This window comes from Bos javanicus, chromosome 15, assembly GCF_032452875.1.
Source record: "Bos javanicus breed banteng chromosome 15, ARS-OSU_banteng_1.0, whole genome shotgun sequence".
Taxonomy (NCBI): Eukaryota; Metazoa; Chordata; class Mammalia; order Artiodactyla; family Bovidae; genus Bos; species Bos javanicus.
Window position 1 is genome coordinate 18,224,055 of NC_083882.1, and position 23,824 is coordinate 18,247,878.

The 23,824-nt window shown below is 40.8% G+C and overlaps 1 protein-coding gene across 4 annotated transcripts in view; it reads right to left on the reverse strand.

Annotated features, from left to right (window-relative positions):
* Positions 1 to 23,618, reverse strand: part of EXPH5 (exophilin 5) — a 38,357-nt gene extending 14,739 nt beyond the window's left edge. The window contains exons 1-3 of one of the 4 annotated variants that reach the window (XM_061440232.1): positions 23,460 to 23,618; positions 19,882 to 20,044; positions 10,178 to 10,223 (exon numbers count right to left, since the gene is read on the reverse strand). In XM_061440232.1, coding sequence (XP_061296216.1) covers positions 10,178 to 10,223; positions 19,882 to 20,044; positions 23,460 to 23,511 — 261 coding nt within the window. In that variant the 5' untranslated portion in view covers positions 23,512 to 23,618. The other 3 variants (XM_061440229.1, XM_061440231.1, XM_061440230.1) reach the window with 3 other exon arrangements.
* Between the last annotated feature and the right edge of the window lie 206 nt (positions 23,619 to 23,824).

Here is a 23,824-nt window from a genome sequence, read left to right on the forward strand (position 1 = left end):
CTTTGGAAATTAATTCTTTGTCAGTTGCTTCCTTTGCTATTATTTCCTCCCATTCTGAGGGCTGTCTTTGCACCTTGTTTGTAGTTTCCTTTACTGTGCAAAAGCTTTTAAGTTTAATTAGGTCCCACTTGTTTATTTTTGTTTTTATTTCCATAACTCTAGGAGGTGAGTCATAGAAGATCTAGCTTTTGATTTATGTCACTGAGTGTTTTGCCTGTTTTCCTCTAGAGTTTTTATAGTTTCTGGTCTTACATTTAGGTCTTTAATCCATTTTGAGTTTATATTTGTTTGTGGTGTTAAGAAGTGTTCTAATTTCATTTTTTTGCATGTAGCTGTCTATTTTTCCCAGCACCATTTATTGAAGAGGCTGTCTTTCCCCATTGTATATTCTTGCCTCCTTAGTCAAAAATAAGGTAGCCATAGGTGTGTGGGTTTATCTCTGGGCTCTCTATCTTGTTCCATTGGTCTGTATTTCTCTTTTTGTGCCAGTACCATACTGTCTTGACTGTAGCTTTGTAATATAGTCTTAAGTCAGGAAGGTTGATTCCTCCAGCTCCATTTTTCTTTCTCATGACTGTTTTGGCTATTTGCAGTCTTTTGTGTTTCCATATGAATTATGAAATTTTTGTTCTAGTTCTGTGAAAAATGTCACTGGTAATTTGATAGGGATTGCATTGAATCTGTAGACTGCATTTGGTAGTATAGTCATTTTCACAATATTGATTCTTCCTGCCAGGAAAATGGACTATCTTGCCATCTGTTTATGTCATCTTTGATTTCAGTTCACTTTCTACCCAGTCCCTGCCTCTTGAATCTTACTTGATATTCACTATCATATTTCATCTCATCTTGAACGCTTAAGACCACATCTCTAATCTTTCCAAATCTCCACCTTTTTAACTTCTCCATCACAGGTCTGTCCAAATCTAAAGCCTAGGTTCTGTTAATCCTTGCATTTCCCATAATCTAGTATAATATTTTTATACTTGTCTGCTTTCTTTCTCAAGATCTAGATCAGTTACTCCTTATAGAAGAAGCCCTGCTTAAATTTCATTGACTTGCCCATTAAATTATGGGCAAGCCATAATTTAATATATACAAAGGAGATTTATTAATAAGAAAGAAATAATCCAATGATAGTTTATTGGCTATTGGATATAATTTAACACACTTATATTAAATTCAGAACTAAAAAAATATTAGAAGCACATTATAACTATAGGGATATACCAATTGGAGATAATAAAACCAGAAACTAATCAACTGAGAAATCAGATCAATTACAGTTACACTTTTCTCTCTACAGTGCATCAAGGTGTTCTCTCCTGTGCCCTACCTACTGTCTTTTTTCAAGATTTATTTATTTGGCTGCCTTGGGTCTTAGTTGCAGCACATGGTATCCTCATTGCATCACATGGGAACCTTCATTGAGCTGCATGGACTCTCTGGTTGGGTTTGTGGGCTCCAGAGTTCTCAAGTTCAATAGTTGCAATGCTTGGGCTTGATTGTATCCCAGTATGCAAGATTTTAGTTCTGCAACCAGGAATTGAACTTGAGTTCCCTGCATTGCAAGGCAGATTCTCACAATGGAATCCACTGGACCACCAGAGAAGTCTCATCCAAATCTTTATTTGTGCTAATAACATTAAGCCATGAACTTATAAGTCCGTTCTTCCCAAACCTGCAGTTTTGGTACTTGTTGCAGAGTAGATATATTTGATTAAGAGACAGTAAGCAATGTTGTCTCCCAGTCATTTTAACATTCAAATGAACTTCAGATTTCCTTTAAGTAGACTGGAGTACATTCTTCCTGGCCTCCTGGATAACCTTCTTTAATACTGAATTTATAATGAAATGAAAAGTACCTGAACTGAACAGTCAGGTGAAGAGCAAAATTTCTTCAGGTGGGAAGTATTTCTATCACCTATAGACTGTGAATATAACCTCTTTTGGTTAGATTTTTGCCCAGATCTACTTCAAGGTCAACCCTATTCACCCAAGATACTAAAGATGTTTCCCACACAGTTCAGTTCAGTTCAGTTCAGTCACTCAGTCGTGTTTGACTCTTTGTGATCCCATGGACTGCAGCACATCAGGCTTTCCTGTCCATCACCAACTCCTGGAGCTTGCTTAAACTCATGTCCGTCGAGTCGGTGATGCCATCCAACCATCTCATCCTCCGCCGTCCCTTTCTCTTCCTGCCTTCACTCTTTCCCAGCATCAGGTTCTTTGCTGATGAGTCAGTTCTTCACATCAGGTGGCCAAAGTATTGGAATTTCAGCTTCACCATCAGTCCTTCCGATGAGTATTCAGGATTGATTTCCTTTACGATTGGCTGGTTTGATCTCCTTGCAGTCCAAGGGACTCTCAAGAGTCTTCTCCAACACCACAGTTCAAAAGCATCAATTCTTCAGTGCTCAGCTTTCTTTATAGTCCACCTCTAACATCCATCATGACTACTGGAAAAACCATAGCTTTGACTAGATGGACCTTCATCAGTAAAGTAATGTCTCTGCTTTTTAATATGCTATCTAGGGCTGGGAGGGATTGGGGGCATGAGGAGAAGGGGACGACAGAGGATGAGATGGCTGGATGGCATCACTGACTTGATGGACGTGAGTCTGAGTGAACTCCGGGAGTTGGTGATGGACGGGGAGGCCTGGCGTGCTGCGATTCATGGGGTCGCAAAGAGTCGGACACGACTGAGTGACTGAACTGAACTGAACTGAACAGACTGAGGTCTGTCATAGCTTTTCTTCCAAGGAGCAAGCATCTTTTAATTTCATGGCTGCAGTCACCATCTGCAGTGATTCTGGAGCCCAAGAAAATAGTCTGTCACTGCTTCTATTGTTTCCACATCTATTGCCATGAAGTTATGATACCAGATGCCATGATCTTCGTTTTTTGAATGCTGAGTTTTAAGCCAGCTTTTTCACTCTTCTCTTTCACTTTCATCAAGAGGCTCTTTAGTTCCTTTATGCTTTCTGCCATAAAGGTGGTGTCATCTGCATATCTGAAGTTATTGATATTTCTCCCTGCAAATTTGAATCCACCTTGTGACTCATCCAGCCCGGCATTTTGCATGATGTGCTTTGCATACAAGTTAAATAAGGAGGGTGACGATATACAGCCTTGACCTACTCCTTTCCCAATTTAGAACTAGTGTGTTTTTCCATGTCCAGTTTTAACTGTTGCTTCTTGACCTGCATATAGATTTCTCAGGAGGCAGGTAATGTGGTCTGGTATTCCCATCTGTTTCAGAATTTTCCACAGTTTGTTGTGATCCAGACAGTCAAAGGTTTTAGTGTAGTCAATGAAGCAGAAGTAGATGTTTTTCTGGAATTCTCTTATGTTTTCCATGATCCAATGGATGTTGGAAATTTGATCTCTGATTCCTCTGCCTTTTCTAAATCCATCTTGAACATCTGGAAGTTCTTGGTTCATGTACTTGAACATGAAGTTGAAGCCTAGCTTGGAGAATTTTCAGCATTACTTTGCTAGCGTGTGAAATGAGTGAAATTGTGCGGTAGTTTGAACATTGCCTTTCTTTGGGATTGGAATGTAAACTGACCTTTTCCAGTCCTGTGGCCACTGTTGAGTTTTCCAAATTTGCTGGCATATTGAGTGCAGCACTTTAATAGCATCATCTTTTAGGATTTGAAATAGTTCAGCTGGAATTCCATCACCTCCACTAGCTTTGTTCATAGTGATGCTTCCTAAGGCCCACTTGCCTTCACATTCCAGGATGTCTGGCTCTAGGTGAGTGATCACACCATTGTGGTCATTATATGGCTAAGAAAGTTAAATCCTCTGGGGCTCACAGCACATATTGGTCTTCAGTCAGGGATGTCTTGGACTCCAAATTTTCCTCCAAAGAGTGTTTCATTGCCATAGAGTTATCATAAAAGATTAAGCCTGTTTCCCATACCTGGCCTAGAGGATGAGGCCTCCAAATAGCAAAACACCTCCGAGTAGCAAAACAGTGTCAAAATCCTTTTCCAAATTTTGATTTAAGCTTTTTCTCCCCAATTATCTTTAACCCCCATGTTCCAAACTCTCTACACACAGTTCTACAAAATGTCAAGCACTTTTCTTTTCAGTTTCTCTTGATTTTATTGTTCCTTTAAAAAATTAAAAGTATACTTTTGAAGACTCAAAATAAAAGTATACTTTTGAGGACTCCGTGTCTCTGCTCCTGATCTTTGCTCTCTCTTTTCTTCTCCTGAAAATATCCTTCAGAGTCTAGTTCCAATATCATCCTCTCTGTGAGTCCTTCTCCAGTTCTCATAGGAAGAATTAATTACCATAGTATTTTTAATGTACCTCTGATATTATGCATATTATTTCATATCAAAGTTGTTTATATTCTTTCTACTTTTACTTTATCACTAGATTTTTACCCTTCCTCCCTGAATCAGACTTTTTAATTTCTACTCTGATCTAGGAAACCAGGGATTCACAGACATATAAATAATGACCCTGGAAGTGATCCACTTTCTAAAATAACTAAGAAAGCATACTATTCTCCTTTGTATCCTGAGCACTTAACAGCATCAGCATATAAGAGATTGATTCATATTTAGTGAACCGAATTCAAAGACTATGCTTCCCACAATAATATTTCCTACTTTTGAATTCCTCCAATACATTGTGTATTATCTTTTATCTGAACAAAATTACTCATTTTTTCAGTTTTCAATATATTTAAAAAATATTTTCTCTTATTTGATCTTTAGAACAGATTTGTGAAATCGGTAGGGATTGTCATTCCCACTTTGCAGATGAAGAAACTCAGTCTCAGTTAAGAACCTTATTCAAGCCGCAGGGATAACAAAAGGTGATGCTGACTGCTGACACTCATATGGTCTGATTTCTAATTCTGTTTTCTCCACTACGTTTCTTTGTATTGTTACTTTATGAATGTTGAGATCTTCAGTTGAGTGGTAAACTCTCTGAAGCAGGAACCTTGCTTTAAACATTCCATGCTGTCTATGCACAGTTATGGATTGATTTTTTTCTATACCAAGGTAGAAAATTATATATATAAGATTTTTAGTGAAGATTATTACAGAAATTGAGACACTGAGTATTTAAAATATTAGGACTCAGTACAGCATGTCTGAGGTAGGAAAGCATAATGGTTAAACATATGAATTTTACACAAGTCCAAATCCTGACATGAGACAAACAAATCTCTGTCATAGAGTAACCTCAAAAGCTGTACAACTTTGGGCAAGTTGCTTAACCTTTCTGTCCTGTGCCTTATTTTCTTTCTTGGAATAATGAGAAAAAAAGAGAATACAGTAACAACAATACCCCTCATATAATAATGTTGCTTGGAGAAGGCAATGGCATCCCACTCCAGTACTCTTGCCTGGAAAATCCCATGGATGGAGGAGCCTGGTCCACGGGGTCGCTAAGAGTCGGACATGACTGAGGACTTCCCTTTCACTTTTCACTTTCATGCATTGGAGAAGGAAATGGCAACCCACTCCAGTGTTCTTGCCTGGAGAGTCCCAGGGATGGGGGAGCCTGGTGGGCTGCTGTCTCTGGGGTCGCACAGAGTCGGACATGACTGAAGTGACTTAGCAGTAGCAATAATGTTGCTGTGAGAATTAAATGAATTAATATTTGTAAAACACTTTAGAACGGTGCGTGTGTGCATATTCAGTCATGTCTGACTCTTGTGACCCCATGGACTGCAGCCTGCCAGGCTCCTCTGTCCATGCAATTTTCCAGGCAAGAATACTGGAGTGGGTTACTATTTCCTTTTTCAGGGGATCATCCCAACCCAGGGACCAAATCTGTGTCTCCCTTAGCTCCTGCACTGGCAGGCAAATTTTTTACAACTGAGCCACCTGAGAAGCCCAGAATGGTACTTAGCACTTAATATTAATAATTCCTTATCATTAGCCATTACTAGTCTTCTGTGGTTAGAGAGGATTTTCTGGTAGACTTTGGCTGGTGCTCTCAGCCTAATGAGTTAGAGAAATATCCTAAAAGATTAGAGGCCAGAGACTCAAAATGCTGGCTTTAGGGTTTGTTAACAATCTTAAACATAGTACATAGAACATGCTGAGCAAAGTAAGGCTGTTTTTCCAACCTCAACTCACTCTACTAACGTTTGCAGTGCTGACATGAGACAACCAGATCTCTGTCACAGAGTAACCTCAGATTATCTGACTACTTTTAGGGCAGCCAAACCTGTAGAACAGCTGTCAAAACTGAAGCTTAAGGTCATGGATGCTACCAAATGCCTTGGTAAAGTCAACAAATTAATTTTTCAAGGTGTTCTTGAATTTACTCTGCATCGGTTTTCCTGCAAGGTCAAATCCAGCATTGCACCGTGTGGCTTAAAAACCACACATTCATTTCTTCTTTCAGTTTTGGAGTTCTCACACTGTGCCGGAAGTGGGGATACACAGGTGAGCAGGCGTGGTCCCAGCCTCAGGGAGCTCACACCAGCCTAGTGTGGATAGTGCCACGCTGGAGGTATGTTTCTAGGGGTACAGAGTGGGCGTATCACCACCAGAACGTGCTCGGAAATGAGGAGTGGGTAAGTGGCCAGAGCCGTACGGTTTGTCTGTGCTCAGAGATGGTGACCACTTGGATTTTGGATTCCTCACCTTTAAGGAGATGGTTCTCAACTGGGGGCAATTTGCTCCTCAAGGAACATTTGGAAAATTCTGGAGGTATTTTTTATTGTCACAGTTGAGTGGAGGTGAACTACTGGCATCTAGTAGGTATAGGTCAGGGATTGCCACTAAACATCCTGTAATACATACGAGAGCCCCCACAACAAAGAATTATTCAACCCGAAATGTCAGTAGTGCTGAGGTGGAGAGAACTCCGAGATAGAAGATTTCTAAGTTTCTCTTGTCATCCTAAATGAAGGCATAAGCTGAGGCAGATTAAGACATGAGTTTATTTGGCAATGCTAATGCTAATGCTAATGCTAAGTCACTTCAGTCGTGTCCGACTCTGTGCGACCCCATAGACGGCAGCCCACCAGGCTCCCCCATCCCTGGGATTCTCCAGGCAAGAACGCTGGAGTGGGTTGCCATTTCCTTCTCCAATACATGAAAGTGAAAAGTGAAAGTGAAGTCACTCAGTCATGTCCAACTCTTAGTGACCTCATGGACTGCAGCCTACCAGGCTCCTCCTCCCATGGGATTTTCCAGGCAAGAGTACTGGAGTAGGGTGCCATTGCCTTCTCCATTATTTGGCAATAGAGGAATTGCAATTTGGGACATGCAAACCATAGTAAGCACAAGCAAGTGTGCTGAGGATTTGGGGCAGGCTGTATCTGAACAGGGAATGAGTTCAGTTAGAATGAGGGGAGAGTCCAGTGAGAGTCTATTTAAACAAAAAACAAATGAAGACCAGCTTTAAAAATTTCCTAAGCAGACAAAACCAGTCCAGTCATACAAACAAAACTCAATTCAGCTTATTTTGTAAGGCCAACCTGATCCAGGTCATTTCTTGTTCATGCCCCTGGAAACCATAAGCTAAACTTCCCATGGCTGATATGAGGCAATCCCTGACCAACTGTCTATCATTTAAGAAAATTCTAATATTATTATCAGTTTTCTGTATATCAGGCATTTATGGGGCATGCATAAGATTTTCCATTTTATATCTCCTGGTTCCATTTTAGATTGAAATTCTTTCATACTCTAGCACTAAAAATTCTGTTTTTCTGAAACCCTTGGCTTCTTTTAAGCTGATATAAATGTTTAAATAGCAGCTTCCTTCTCTTTGAACAGAGGATCATCCAAAAATGTAGTACAGCCTCCTATAAAATATTGGAATCCCCTTTGTACCATACCTGCTAGGCTGCCAACCAAATGAGAGGAAGTTCATTATCTTAAGTCTTGGCAAGAATCCCTGTGGCATCACTGGCCAACTACCAGCTCTTTGCCGTTTAAGGGGATAGGACTTTTATGGATAAATAATGGAGCTCTACATGTTATACTTGTCTTCAAGTTTCATTATTTTTTTTCCCTTACTTTTTAAATAGTTATTAACTGGGAGCTACATCATTGGCTTGACTTTCACTTATATTCCCAGTTCTTATCTTTTTAGATTGACATGTTCTGAGAAGTGAAATTGTTAAAGGCAAACAGCAATTATGAGTGTCAAAGAAGAGGGTATCTTACTAGTCCTCAGACTGGACTTTGAAATCCCAAGAACTCCAGATTAGCTCTCCTGTTTTATAACTTCTAGGTGCTTGCATTTCTTTTTATGCTCCTTACCTGTTTCAGACACCACCTCTCTTAAATGGCAAAGGATGGTTAGCTCTGAGCACTTCTCTGAGGAAAAGTCACGAGTACAGAAGCATCCTGGAGTAGTGTTAGGTGCTCAATCATGCCAAACCCTTTGCGATCCTGTGGACTGTAGCCTGCCATGCTCCTCTGTTCATGGAATTCTCCAGGCAAGAATACTACTGTGGGTAGCCATTCCCTTCTCCAGGGGTTCTTCACAATCCAGGGATCAAACCTGGGTCTCTTGCATTGCAGAAAGGTTCTTTACCATCTAAGCCACCAGGGAAGCCATCCTGGCATAGGGTTCTGTTCTTTTAGAGAACAAAGCTGTATACATGCCAGTTCAGTCCATTTCTCGGTTACAGGCAAGCCTACAGGTAGGGAGCAACAGCGGTTCATAAGCACACAGGGCTTTGGGACTGATGAAGCTGTAGGCATTTTTGACTTCTTGTGGTAGAGTTACAGAGACCTGGGTTTTCTAATCCTGACTCTCCCAAGTATCAGTGTGACTTTGAGCATGATCTTTAAATTCTCTGAACCTCAGTTTTTTCATCTTTAGGTGGGCATAATAATAATACCTACTTCATATATTACCTCTGGGTATTAAATAAAATGATCTATGTTAAGTGCCTGGATGATGATAAGCTCTCCATGAGAGTGTAGCAGTTGCTCCTGGTGTCATGACTGGGGCTCAAGCATATAAAAGAGAGAGATAGGGTTCAATGTTACTGAGAAAGAAGTAGCATTAATCTTGAAGAAGAAAGGAGGCTCACTTTTGTTTGTGAAACCAATCACAATTGGGAAACTTGGAGCTCTGTGGGAGATTCTTTACTTGACAAACAGAAGTGAGATATATGCACTCCTCACCAGAATTCTATCCCATGCTTTTTGAAAAAAGAAGAGAGAGAAAGGTTTAAGTGTTAGTACTACAGGCAAAATCTATTGAAAAATGCCTCTACCTTCCTCCTGCACTCTTAGGTGCCTTCAAAACTCTTTCTTCCATCTCCAAACCATATATGAGTTGCACAGAAAGACAATGGTGTGTGTAGATCAAAATGCAAGAGGGCAAAAAAAGTAAGAAACAGAAAACAAAGCTTCTCAATCTTATAAACATGTGAACTCAGAGAAATTGTGGAGGTCCTGTTTGGTCAGTGCCCTCATGTAGCTTGTTCTGTCCAGATGCTTTTCGCCTATCAGTGGCTTCCTCTTTGACTACAAATGATGATCTTACCCAGAAGAGGTCTTATGCAGACCCACCTTGGTTTGCAAGTTTATTTGGAAATTTTCAAAGCTGGTTTCCATATGCTTTTGATTTTGACAGAATCAAACTGAACTCTCCCCTTTTTACATTCCCTGCCCAAATACAGCCTGCCCCCTGGAGGAGAAGGGGACAACAGAAGATGAGGTGGTTGGATGATATCACTGACTCAATGGACATTGAGTTTGAGCAAACTCTGGGAGATGGTGAAGGACAGGGAAGCCTGGCGTGCTGCAGTCCATGGGGTTGCAGAGTCAGTTGGACATGATTGAGCAACTGTAAAACAACAATAAACCTTCAGCAGTCTTGCCTACAGCTTGCTACAGTCTGAATGTCTCAAATTGCGATTCCTCTGCTACTTTCAAATAAACTCTTCCTCCATCCAACATTTTAGGGCTGTATAGGACTGACAGGTGGTAAAATAGCAGAGACAGTGGCAAGGTCTCAGGCAGAGGCTGCTGTTTGAGCATTTCAGTACCACAGCCAACTGGAAACCAATCACAATTGGGAAACTTGGAGCTCTGCAGGAGAAATCTAAGCTTCTAAAGTAAATTTAAGACTGTACCAAGGAGAATTCTGTTTAAATATGTAATCAACCAGGAATTACATTAATTCTGAATTATTCAGCATAACCTTTAGTTCTTTGGTTACTTACCAAAGCGGTTCCCCTCACAGACACAGAAGGTGTGTGGCCATCACATCTGTGGAAAGAATTTGAAATAACTTCTTTGAAAAGAAATGCCTAAGTTTTGGAAAATCAATAGCACATTTTCTATTATATCTCCATATCTTGAGAAGATATATTTCTGATGCTCAGTAGGGAGATCTTTCACAGTGCACTGCTGAAAAATCTCTCAGAAACATTTTCTTGTGCTTGCTTAGGATCAGTGTTTTACATCTTTGTCACTCAGGTAGCCAAGAAAAAAATACATAATAGTGGCTTTTTACTTGAACATAGCATTAAGACTTAGTAACAGAAATAGTTACATTTGTGAGTACTGTGTGCCAGGCAGTATTTGTATGCTCTATAGACAAGTTACCTCATTTAAACACATCACTCTTGTCAAGTGGATGCTGTGACAGCTCTCATTTTACAGATCAGATGGTGGAGGTGCAGAGAAGTTAGAAGACACTATACAAGGTACATAGTGGCTGAACTCAGAGCTGGCCACAGGCTGACTGAATCTAGAGGTCTCCTTGATCAGTATGGCACATAGAGTATTCTTGCAAATGGGAAACAGATTTTCTGCTTCTGTATATTTTTATTTTAAAGAGATACTAAGTCAGAACCAGACCACAATTAATAAGGGGATTTTTTCAAAAGGCAAACCTTACAAAGATGACTTCAGGATGCTTATTTTTATAAGTATGTCTTATTTATTATTAGAGCATCTTCAGTTCAGTTCAGTTCAGTCACTCAGTCGTGTCCAACTCTTTGCGACCCCATGAATTGCAGTACGCCAGGCCTCCCTGTCCATCACCAACTCCCAGAGTTCACTCAGACTCACGTCCATCAAGTCAGTGATGCCATCCAGCCATCTCAGCCTCTCTTGTCCCCTTCTCCTCCTGCCCCTAATCCCTCCCAGCATCAGAGTCTTTTCCAATGAGTCAACTCTTCGCATGAGGTGGCCAAAGTACTGGAGTTTCAACTTCAGCATCATTCCTTCCAAAGAAATCCCAGGGCTAATCTCCTTTAGAATGGACTGGTTGGATCTCCTTGCAGTCCAAGGGACTCTCAAGAGTCTTCTCCAATATCACATTTCAAAAGCATCACTTCTTCGGTGCTCAGCCTTCTTCATAGTCCAACTCTCACATACGTAACCACTGGAAAAACCATAGCCTTGACTAGACGAACCTTTGTTGGCAAAGTAATGTCTCTGCTTTTCAATATGCTATCTAGGTTGGTCATAACTTTCCTTCCAAGGAGTAAGCGTCTTCTAATTTCATGGCTGCAGTCATCATCTGCAGTGATTTTGGAGCCCCCCAAAATAAAGTCTGACACTGTTTCCACCGTTTCGCCATCTATTTGCCATGAAGTGATGGGACCAGATGCCATGATCTTAGTTTTCTGAATGTTGAGCTTTAAGTCAACTTTTTCACTCTCCTCTTTCACGTTCATCAAGAGGCTTTTTAGTTCCTCTTCACAAGAACAATTATGCTTTTACTATTTATATGGCTTCTCCAAAATTCAGTAGAAGGTGAAAAAATTTTAAGACCTAGGTCCAAAATTGAGATGAATTTTGATTTTTTAAATCTATAATCCTAAGTAAGGGTGTGCAGCCTGAATTGCAGAGTAAGAGTTAATAGAAACTAGGAAAGTAATGCTCAAAATTCTCTAAGCCGGGCTTCAGCAATACATGAACCATGAACTTCTAGATGTTCAAGCTGGTTTTAGAAAAAGCAGAGGAACCAGAGATCAAATTGCCAACATTCACTGGATTATCAAAAGAGCAAGAGAGTTTCAGAAGAACATGCATTTCTGCTTTATTGACTATGCCAAAGCCTTGACTGTGTGGATCACAATAAACTGTGGAAAATTCTGAAAGAGATGGGAATACTAGACCACCTGACTTGCCTCTTGAGAAATCTGTGTGCAGGTCAGGAAGCAACAGTTCGAACTGGACATGGAACAACAGACTGGTTCCAAATAGAAAAAAGAGAACGTCAAGGTTGTATATTGTCACCCTGCTTATTTAACTTATATGCAAAGCACATCATGAGAAATGCTGAGCTGGAGGAAGCACAAGCTGGAATCAAGATTGCCGGGAGAAATATCAATAACCTCAGATATGCAGATGACACCACCCTTATGGCAGAAAGTGAAGAAGAACTAAAGAGTCTCTTGATGAAAGTGAGAGAGGAGAGTGAAAAAGTTGGCTTAAAGCTCAACATTTAGAAAACTAAGATCATGGCATCCAGTCCCATCATTCATGGCAAATAGATGGGGAAACAGTAGAAACAGTGGCTGACTTTATTTTTCTGGGCTCCAAAATCACTGGAGATGGTGATTGCAGCCATGAAATTAAAAGACACTTACTCCTTGGAAGGAAAGTTATGACCAACCTAGACAGCATATTAAAAAGCAGAGACATTTACTTTGTCCACAAAGGTCCATCTAGTCAAGGCTATGGTTTTTCCAGTGGTCATGTATGGATGTGATGTGAGAATTGGACTATAAAGAAAGCTGAGTGCCAAAGAATTGATGCTTTTGAACTGTGGTGTTGGAGAAGACTCTTGAGAGTCCCTTGGACTGCAAGGAGATCCAACCAGTCCATCTTAAAGGAGATGGAAGGACTTTCATTGGAAGGACTGATGCTGAAGCTGAAACTCCAGTACTTTGGCCACCTGATGTGAAGAGCTGACTCATTTGAAAAGACCCTGATGCTGGGAAAGATTGAGGGCAGGAGGAAAAGGGGATGACAGAGGATGAGATGGTTGGATGGCATCACCGACTCAATGGATATGGGTTTAGGTGGACTGCGGGAGTTGGTGATGGACAGGGAGGCCTGGCGTGTTGCGGTTCACAGGGTTGCAAAGAGTTGGACACGACTGAGTGACTGAACTGAACTGAACTCTTGTATGACTCAGAGCTCTTGTATGAAGTCAAGTCCTCTCCTTCATTAAGAGCACAGAAGAAGGAATCAAGAATTAAATAAACTCAGACTAGGTCAGATCAGTTAAAATTGTCAAGATGCAGTTTTCCTTCATTCAAAGCCCTAACTGCTTCGTGGCTCTTGAAAGCTGAGCATAAAACCTAGGAGGCCAAATAATTTTACATTTAAAATATAACAACATGTATTAAACATGAAATTAAAAGATGCTTGCTCCTCAGAAGAAAAGCTATGATAAACTGAGACAATGTATTAAAAAGCAGAGATATCACTTTGCCAACAAAGGTCCGTATAGTCAAAGCTATGGTTTTTCCAGTAGTTACGTAAGGAAGTTAGAGTTGGCCCATAAAGAAGGCTGAGCAGAGAAGAATTGATGCTTTTGAATTATGCTAGAGAAGACTTTTGAGAGTCCCTTGGACAGCAAGGAGATCAAACTTGTCGATCCTAAAAGAAATCAACTGAGTATTCATTGGAAGTACTGATTCTGAAGATGAAGTTCAATACTTTGGCCACCTGATATGAAGAGCTGACAATGGGAAAGACCCTGATGCTGGGAAAGATTGAAAGCAAAAGTAGAAAGAGGCGGCTGAGGATGAGATGATTTGATGGCATCACTGACTCAACGGATATGAGTTTGAGCAAACTTAGGGAGATAGTGAAGGACAGTGAATCCTGGTGTTCTTGGGGAGTTCATGCTGCAATTCATGGGGTTGCAAAGAGTTGGACACTACTTAGCAACTGAACAACAACAAACAAAAACAGCATATATTTTATAGTTTAGCTCAAAATTTAAACAGAAATTAAAATTAACATGGATTTTTCATATTATTCTGAAGTACCAGCTCTATACTAATAATATTTAGAAGTTAAAATATTGCTTTTATTTGTACTCTTCCTTTTCATACGTCTTTATTGAGCCTGCCTGCCTTCTACATGCTAAGTACTATTTTGAGTGGTTTGAAGGAAATAAATATGACTGATATAGAGACTGTTCTAAGAGGCTTTGTGACAGGAAAGATTAGGTACATAAAGAGCCAAAAGGCAAGCCACAATGTTATAAGGACAATACAGGGGCTTAAGTAAAATGAAAATGCAGAGGGGCTGGTGAGCACTTGCCGGGACGAACTGGGAAAGTAACAGGGAGAGAAGGTGCTGGCTGAACAGGTATGAGAGCCTAAGAACACCAGGAGCACAAGCCTGGAGATGTAAGACAGCAAGGAAGCTGGGAACTGACAAGTAATTCCATTTGCCTGCAGCCAAGAGAACATGCCTGACTGTGAAGATTCTTCCCAAAGTCCTGCGGAGAGGCCAGTCTCTTGGTGTCCCTGCGCAGCTCAACATTCTCATCAGCTGATTGGGGCCCTAGCCTGACTTGGAGTGAAGGGGAATTCCTAAGGATGGCAGGTGGCACAACTGGGAAAGAGTGTCACTGAGAGTGAGGGTGTGCTGTGAGTGCAAGGATGCACGCTCCCTGACAGTGTGCAAGGCCGTGGGAGCCACTGTGGATCGAGGTAGCAGGCAGGGTGTAGGACTCAGGAGGCTTGGAGGCCCAGAGTCTCCACAGTCACTTCCAGGCCTGCTGTAAATGTATGTTATAATACTGTAACATATTCCAGTTAGTGTATGTTTCTGGTGTGAAGGGCTTCCACTTGGAGACTGACTAAAACAACAGTGCCGTCACAAAAACCATGCTGGTTAAAGTCCTCTGGATTTGGGTGATTTCAAGAGATAGAAAGCTATCTCAGACGCATTTGTTCATAAGTCCTACTAAGCCATACCCTAATGATCTCTCACGTATATTCCCACATTGCCAGCTATAGAGAGAGCAGTTTCTCAGCCTTGGTACTACTGGCATTTCTTCAGTGCGGTGGTTTATCACATGCATTATATGATGTTTAGCAACATCTCTGACCCCTACCCACCAGATGCCAATAGCACCACCCTTCAGCTGTAGAAACCAGAAATGTCTTCAGACATTGTCAAATGCCTTTTGGGGTGTAAAACTGCCCCTGATTGCAAACCACTGAGCTAAAGTGAGTATCTCATTATGTCACTTTTCGGTTTAATGAAAAACATAAATACAATATGCACATGCGCACATGCATGAAATACACCAAAATATTAGTGCTTGTTCAGGTCAGTGGGTGAGAGGGGTGATATATATATATAAAATAAGGAACTATTTATACATATACAGTACATATAATAAGGAAAATAATGGTATTCTTAGAAAGGGATGAATGTCTCCCTGCTGTCTACAGGATCAAGACCAAGCTCCTTAGCATGTATAAGGTTTCCACATTCTGGCCTCTGCCAAATACTCCCACCCCACCTCTTATCAGTCTCACCTTATACTGGGTCACTGAACCTCAGTGACCTAGATGGATTCTTGCTTTTTTCTAGTTTCTGAATCTTTGTTGTGTCATTCTTTCTGCCTGGCACAACCTCCCAATTCTAAATTGCCTAGCTCAGTCCTATATGTCCTTCAGACACTGGCTCTCTTTTTCCAGGAATGCTTCTGGTTCTCCAGTCTGAGTTAAGTGCTTCTCCTATAACAATCTCATGGCATGAATGCCATGCATCTACCACAGCACTCACCATATTACACCATAATCATCAGTGTATTCACTGATGTCACTCAGGTTGCAGCTAGGCCAGAAGGCATCTCTTCTCAAGATCCTTACTGTCATTTGCCTGAAAATCACCATAATGAATATATGAATCCATGATGATTGTAATGTGATTGTCACTTCCTAGAGTTCTGCCCAACTGTGCACAGTCATCTGGTGTTCCCTGCTAGATTTTAAAGCCCTCCAGCTGAGGACTTTGCCTTGTTTTCACGATTTTATCTCCAGATCTAAATGCAGTATCTAATCAACAGAGTAGGACTTTGATGAATAAGAGAAACTATCACATGCCAGGAATTCTGACAGCCCTTACCATAGTGGGGGGTAGGAAGCTCTGCTGCTGTAGCTCCCAAACCTGGATAAACATCCGAATATCCTAGAGAAATAAAAATCAAGGGCCCCACTTCAGACCTGAGTCAGAATCATAAGGCTGGGGCCTGGTAATCTGTCATTAGATTTAAGTGCTGGTGAAATTCTAATAATGATCAACCAGATCAACTGGGAACCACTCCCTGTGTCTTGCTTCTCCCTCCTGTCACCACAATGGGTGCCACACCTGGGATCACTGAAGGAGCATTTCCAAAGAAGGATTTGCCTTACTCTCATTTCGCCTTTGATCTAGGTGTCTTACATTCCTGTGTCCTCCAACTCAAACCTAGGTACTTGGCAGGAAGAAGGAAGATGGTATAGTAGGACATTTGGAAAGAGAGAAGGAGGAAAAGAGAAAGAGAGACAGAAAACAGAATTCAGGGAGAAAAAGTTACCTGCTCTTTAAACTTTTCAAAATTGCATTTGAACTTTTTGCTTATGTAAACAGAGGTTGCAGCTAGACTGCTGGACTGCTGTGTACATCCTGTGATAGATCAGACAAATTTGGGCATGTCTGAAGAGCAGCTAGGGGGCCTGGATCGATCCACCAAAACACTTTGCATCCTCAGGTAAAAAAACCATCCTAAAGGGACAGGGTAGTCAGCATGCACGCCCTCACTCCAGGAGAGCAGCTATCGCTCTCTGATCGCAGCATTGTGCTGAGTGCTTACTGTATGCTACACACCGTGCAGGTCCTCAAAGGAAAGAGGTCAACTTAAATTTGACTGCGCATGTTACTCATGAGCCTTATGAGCTATTTCTCTTGTACTTCCTCTTTGCTCTAATCCTTGGGACTACAACAAAGGGAAGAGTAGAGGGCAAAACAATGCACCGCCCGAAAATCAGCATAATGAACTGGGGGCACGTGGCTTCACAGCTTCGAGAATTTGTAGGCACCCTTGCAGGATGACTTCATGGTGGAGTGTGTTGGCTCAAAGGACAGAGGGTGGCACACCACCTATTCACGGAGGGGAGTAATCAGTGGGATAATGGGGGATCTGGAACCAGAAAAAGTAACTGGAGATACTATCGGGCCGCCAGGAAAGCTGCATTTATAAGTTCATGGCATACACTGTTAGGTACTTGCTGAACTACGTGGAAGGCATTTGTGAGGCAACGGAGTTACTGAAATTCTGCGGTGGGGGCTGAGTACCATATGTCTCATATAATAAACGCCCCCAAACAAGACGCGAGAAAACATAACTTACAGGGAAATGTTAAGAGAAAGATCTGCAATCCTGTAAGCCCTCGGTATCTGTGGGTTCTGCAGACTCAACGAGCCATGGATGGAGCCCCCATTGGCTGAATCTGTGGATAGAGAGCGCTGTCTGTACATTTTTAATAAGATACTCGAGCATCTGTGGGGTTTGGTATCTGCAGGAGGTCCCAGAACCAATCCCCCACAGATACCAAGCTACAATTGTATATGTATACTTTTCTTGAATTTGCTGGCTAGCAATAAATGATTAAAGCACTAGTGGAAATTATTTCTTTGTTCCTGGGGTTGTGGTAGAGTCACAGAGAGTACAGTTTAATTATTTACAAATAGGATTAAAATAATAATGGGATAATTAGGTAGTACATAAATTTGGGAGGAGAAACTTCAGTAGTCATATTTGAATCAGAAATGGCAACAGTTTTTGCCTTTTTGTTAATTAATGAAGTCACTATGTTCCCACAGCTTTCTGGGGGTTGGCCTTCTTTCTGTGATTTGCAGAAGATCCTCTAAAACTGCTTGGCTAACTTGTTCTCCAGAGGACCGAGTGTGACAATGTCGAGTTTTGATGGCTTCAGCAAGTAGAAACCTGACTGCTTCCCAGCGCAGGATGACTGTGCTTCCCCCGGGGGCCTTTGTCAGTTCCTCCCACTGTGCTTATAGGCAAGGAGCCGCTCCTGTCTGATTCTGAAGCTTGCTTCTGTATTTTGAAAAAGATCAGAACTGCTGAACGAAAAAAGCTCCACTTAATAATAAAGAGCCCCTCAGACTGTATGACCATTTACTGTCCTACCACAGTCCTACACACCCTTAAAAACAACCTCTCCCCCAATACACACATTCAAATTCAGGATTTAGATCCAAATATTTAGGTCACGCTCATATTTAAAAATAAAAAGGGTGTATTTTTATGCTTTATCTTCTGAAACCTACTAGGAGCAAAAAACAGTGTATTTGTTACATTTTAAACCAGCACAATTACAGTTTGAAAATAAAATGTATTTAAAGATGGCAAATCTGAAAACTGTGAAACATAAACATATGCTTAAAGGATAAAATTTGTTTCATTTTTATATGTTGTGTTTGTCTGGTTAAATAAGTCATTTTGGTATTTAAGAAGAACAGTTGCTAAACAGAATTTTGCAAGAGTTTCATTAAAAAAATTTTGATCTATAACCAAAATCCATGATACCCAGAATGAAGACTGTTTTTTTTACCTTCTTTGATTCACTTTTGCAGCAACTTACAATATGAGCTTGAAATTAACTTGTCGGTTACCTCAACTTTTCCTAGTTTACTAATGTTACATTGTTCAGCTACAATAAAACTCTGCCTTAAAGAAAATTACCTGAAACACAAATTACATCATAAGCCCCAACCACCCCTCAAATTAAGAATATTTCTATTCTCTTTAAAAGAAATATTTCTTATAAAGGAAATACTCAATTTTAAATTGTCAAATGAGAGAATTACTAGTGTTTTAAACATTTTTACAAAGAAAAGCAACTCACCGGTTTGAAGAGTATTTCCTTGTAAGCAACTCTCGTAGAAAACAATCACAAAAATCTACACTTTGTTCAGCTCTTCATTATTTTGTCAAGGACAAAAACAGCCTCAGCTGAAAGCTGGAAGTAAAAACCTTCCATTCCCCTAAGAGGGGAGGACAGAGCTGAGTGAGTCTCAGAAACTCTTCACATACCTCGCCAGCTGCTTGCTGCCTACTGTTTTTCAGCAAGAGTGACCTCCAACACCTTTTACTTAGCACTGCAGTGCACACTTAATGGCACACAAGAAACATATCACGTGCCAAGCCAACACCTTAAGAGGGTGGGAAGCTTTTCAACCAGGAAGACATGCTGAAAATACTTAGCAGTCAGCTCAATTGCACATAAGCAAAGACTTGCTTGTTTTTCACAAAACAATCCAACAGCATAATGAGTCAAGACGAACTGATTTACAGTTTTCAACTGGGAATCAACTGGAACCATACCTCCATTGCTCTCAAAGCTTCCCTTTCTTCACTTGAAGTTTAAGTTCCAGGCAACTACAGAAGAATGGCTGCTCTGAATATTTGTAATGATGGTAACATATTTTTCTCTGCTTCAAAATTCAGATTTTCTCTACTCTTTGTTCATCTGATTTACGTTCATTTACTCTTTATGCCCCAACTCTCCTGACACACATACTCCTCCAGTAAGGAGTAGTTTTGATTTAAATGTATCTTCATGACCAGGAGATAGACCAGGCTCTTGGAGCAATGGAAAAACTGTCAATAATTGTTTCTCAACATTTAACCCATTATTCACCTTGTCCACCTCCTGGGACTTGTGCCATTGGTTAGAAGTTGGATTTCGGACAAGCTCAGTTTCAAAGTTTCGTAAGGACTTTGTCCCTTACAGAGCTCAGCCCTGTTTCCTTTGTTACTATCTGGAATTAAATGCTAAGAACAAACATTAAACATTCTGAACACAAAACAGGCTGCTGGCCTCTGGGATCCGGTAACTAATGAGCTGTCACATGATCTGAGTTTACTCACCCTGTCTGTCCCAGCGATTGAAGCTTTGAAGTCTCCTTTCTGGATTTTCTGAATGAGAACAAGGAAGCAAATGATGATCTGAAGCTCAGCCGAGAGGGAATGGATGTTGGGTTTCTTTGACTGAATATATTTTTAGATCTTGATGTTTGTAATTCCACAGGATCTAAATGAAAATTATAAAAATTTTGCATGACTAAAATATTTTCAGGTAAATATATTGGAGAACTAATCTCTTTTCACCGCCTCCCCCCCACCACGCAGTCTAGAAATGCAGGCATCCCTATATGAACTGGGGGTGGGGAGTTCATCTCTATATGAACCTCAGGAACTAGGGGCACTCCTGTGCCATGGACGGTTCTGCTCATTGGGAAAAAAACCTCACAAAAAGTAGGGAGTCTTTCGATATGTATTGTGGACTGCAGTTCTATAGAACGTCCCTCCCCCTATTCCAGCTTCAAGGCTTTCTCAATGTATCTTCCCCATGGCAAAGCAAAACCAAAACTTTGTTAGGGACCTCATTCAATTCTCATGCCACTCTTAACTAACATGTCCTTTAGAAATCTTTATTTTGGTGCTTTAAAACCATCGTGAGACACTACATAACTTTTCATATCAAAGAAAGTAAAGGAAAAGCATATTAGACCCTTCAGAGTATTTCTTATTCCCATCAAAAATCTATATCTGTGTATATGTATTTGCTACATATATGCTTTATATGTGGGTAAGCATGTAACATAAATATGTATAATATATGTACAGATAATATATAGTATTATTTATGAGTACTAAAAATTCTAAGGCAAGAGCTCAGCTCAGTCAGTTCAGCCGCTTAGTTGTGTCCAATTCTTTGAGACCCCACGGACTGCAGCACGCCAGGTTTCCCTGTCCATCACCAACTCCTGGAGCTTGCTCAGACTCACATCCATCAAGTCAGTGATGCCATCCAACCATCTCATCCTCTGTCGTCCCCTTCTCCTCCTGCCTTCAATCTTTCCCAGCATCAGGGGGTTTTCTAACGTGTCAGTTCTTCTCATCAGGTGGCCAAACTATTGGACCTGCAGCTTCGGCATCAGTCCTTCCAATGAATATTCAGGACTGATTTCCTTTAGAATGGACTGGTTGGATCTCCTTGCAGTCCAAGGGACTCTCAAGAGTCTCCTCTAACACCACAGTTCAAAAACATCAATACTTCAGTGCTCAGCTTTCTTTATGGTCCAACTCTCACATCCATACATGACTACGGGAAAAACCATAGCTTTGACTAGAGGGACCTTTGTCAGCAAAGTAATGTCTTTGCTTTTTAATATGCTATCTAGGTTGGTCATAGCTTTTCTTCCAAGGAGTAAGCGTCTTTTAATTTCATGGCTGCAGTCACCATCTACAGTGATTTGGAGCACAAGAAAATTAAGTCTGTCACTGTTTCCATTGTTTCTCCACCTATTTGCCATGAAGTGATGAGACCACAAGCCATGATCTTTGTTTTTTGAATGTTGAGTTTTAAGCCAGCTTTTTCACTCTCCTCTTTCACGTTCATCAAGAGGCTCTTTGCTTTCTGCCATATGGGTGGTGTCATCTGCATATCTGAGGTTATTGATATTTCTCCTAGAAATCTTGATTCTAGCTCGTGATTCATCCAGCCCAGCATTTCACATGATGTACTTTGCATATATGTGAAATAAGCAGGGTGACAATATACAGCCTTGACGTACTCCTTTCCCAATTTGGAACCAGTGTGTTGTTCCATGTCTGGTTCTAACTGTTGCTTCTTGACCTACATACAGATTTCTCAAGAGGCAGGTCAGGTGGTCTGGTATTCCCATCTCTTTCAGAATTTTCCACAATTGGTTGTGATCCACACAATCAAAGGCTTTAGCATAGTTAATGAAGCAGATGTTTTTCTGGAATTCTCTTGCTTTTTCAATGATACAGCGGATGTTGGCAATTTGATCTCTGGTTCCTCTACCTTTTCTAAATCCAGCTTGAACATCTGGAAGTTCTCGGTTCACATACTGTTAAAGCCTAATTTGGAGAATTTTCAGCATTACTTTGCTAGTGTGTGACATGAGTGCAATTGTGTTGTAGTTTGAACATTCGTTGGCATTGCCTTTCTTTGGAATTGGAATGAAAACTGACCTTTTCCAGTCCTGTGGCCACTGTTGAGTTTTCCAAATTTGCTGGCATATTGAGTGAAGCACTTTAATAGCATCATCTTTTAGGATTTGAAATAGTTCAGCTGGAATTCCATCACCTCCACTAGCTTTGTTCATAGTGATGCTTCCTAAGGCCCACTTGACTTCACATTCCAGGATGTCTGGCTCTAGGTGAGTGATCACAAGATCGTGGTTATCTGGTCATGAAGATCTTTTTTATACAGTTCTTCTGTGTATTCTTGCCACCTCTTCTTAATATCTTTTGCTTCTGTTAGGTCCATACTGTTTCTGTCCTTTATTGTGCCCATCTTTTTTTTTTTTAAGTGTTTGTTTATTTCTGGCTGTGCTGGGTCTTCGTTGGTGCTTGGACTCTTTTCTTGCTGTGGTGAGCAGGGGCTGCTCTCTCGTGGTGGCGCGCGAGTTTCTCACTGCGGTGGCTTCTCTTGCAGAGCACAGGCTCTTGGGTGATCAGGCTTCAGTAGCTGCAGCACGTGGGCTCAGTAGTTGTGGTGCATGGGCTTTAGATGCCTTGCTGCGTACGGAGTCTTCCTGGACCAGCGATCGAACCTGCGTCCCCTGCACAGACAGGAAGATTTTTAACCACTGGACCACCAGGGACGTCCTATTGTGCCCATCTTTGCATTAAATCTTCCTTTGGTATCTCTAAGTTTTTTAAAGAGATCTCCAGTCTTTCTCATTGTATTGTTTTCCTCTATTTCTTTTCATTGATAACTTAGGAAGCCTTTCTTATCTCTGCTTGCTATTCTTTGGAACTCCTCATTCAGATGGATATATCTTTCCTTTTCTCCAGAGCTACATATATCAAGTCCATCATACTGTAGTACTTTAGACATGTTGACATGCTGGTAGTTACAGTGTTAGAATGTCTATGGAAGACATTTGTTTGAGCTCATTTATGGGGTTTAAGTTACCAAAGTACCAGAAGGGTGGAAGCGTCTCTACCACCTGTTCTCCTCATTCTCTGTTCTCCTTTGCCTCCCCTCCTTTGTCTCCCCCTCCTTCTGCACCATCATTCCATTTATTTAAATGCTACCATGTTAGGACTCAGTACTTTATACATATTATTTTATTTAATTCTCAATAACCACCATATGATGATCATACCCATTTAAAGATGTGAAAATTGAGGCTTACAGAGAGTCACATGAATTCTGATAGAATCGAGAGGAGAGAGAGAGGATATTTGAATCCAGCCCTTTTTGATATTGATGCCTGTGTTAACCACAGTGCTGTCTTGCATGACTATAAAAACATCCGCCCCCACCAAGACATCACAGTACCTTTTCAGTTCACTCTTTTTATTGTGTACTTTTGTCCCTTATGATTTAAAAATAGTCCTAAACACAGATTGGTTAAATTGGAGATCCACTGAACCTTTATCTACAATGAAGAGCCATAAAGTCTCACCATTTTCTGCCATCCCCTTTCTCAGCCTATGTGTAAGCGGTTGTTTTAACATTTGGCTAACATCTGTTTCATTACAAAACTTTTTCCTTTGAATTTCTTCAAACCATTCACCAGTCACTCCTTGAAGCCATCTGATATCCCTCTTTGTCTTCTGGAGTTTGCTGAAATAAAACAAAAATACACAGGCTTTAAATTTCTTCACATGAAGTGCAAACTCATGTGATGGGTTAAACTTTACCTGGTGGAGGAGTTGCATAACCTGTAAGTCCAGGGGAAAATTGGCTCTAGTTCAAGTTTCCTTTTCACTACCCTACCATGTATGTATGTATTTTGACTGTAATCATCTAAACACGATGACAGTCTTA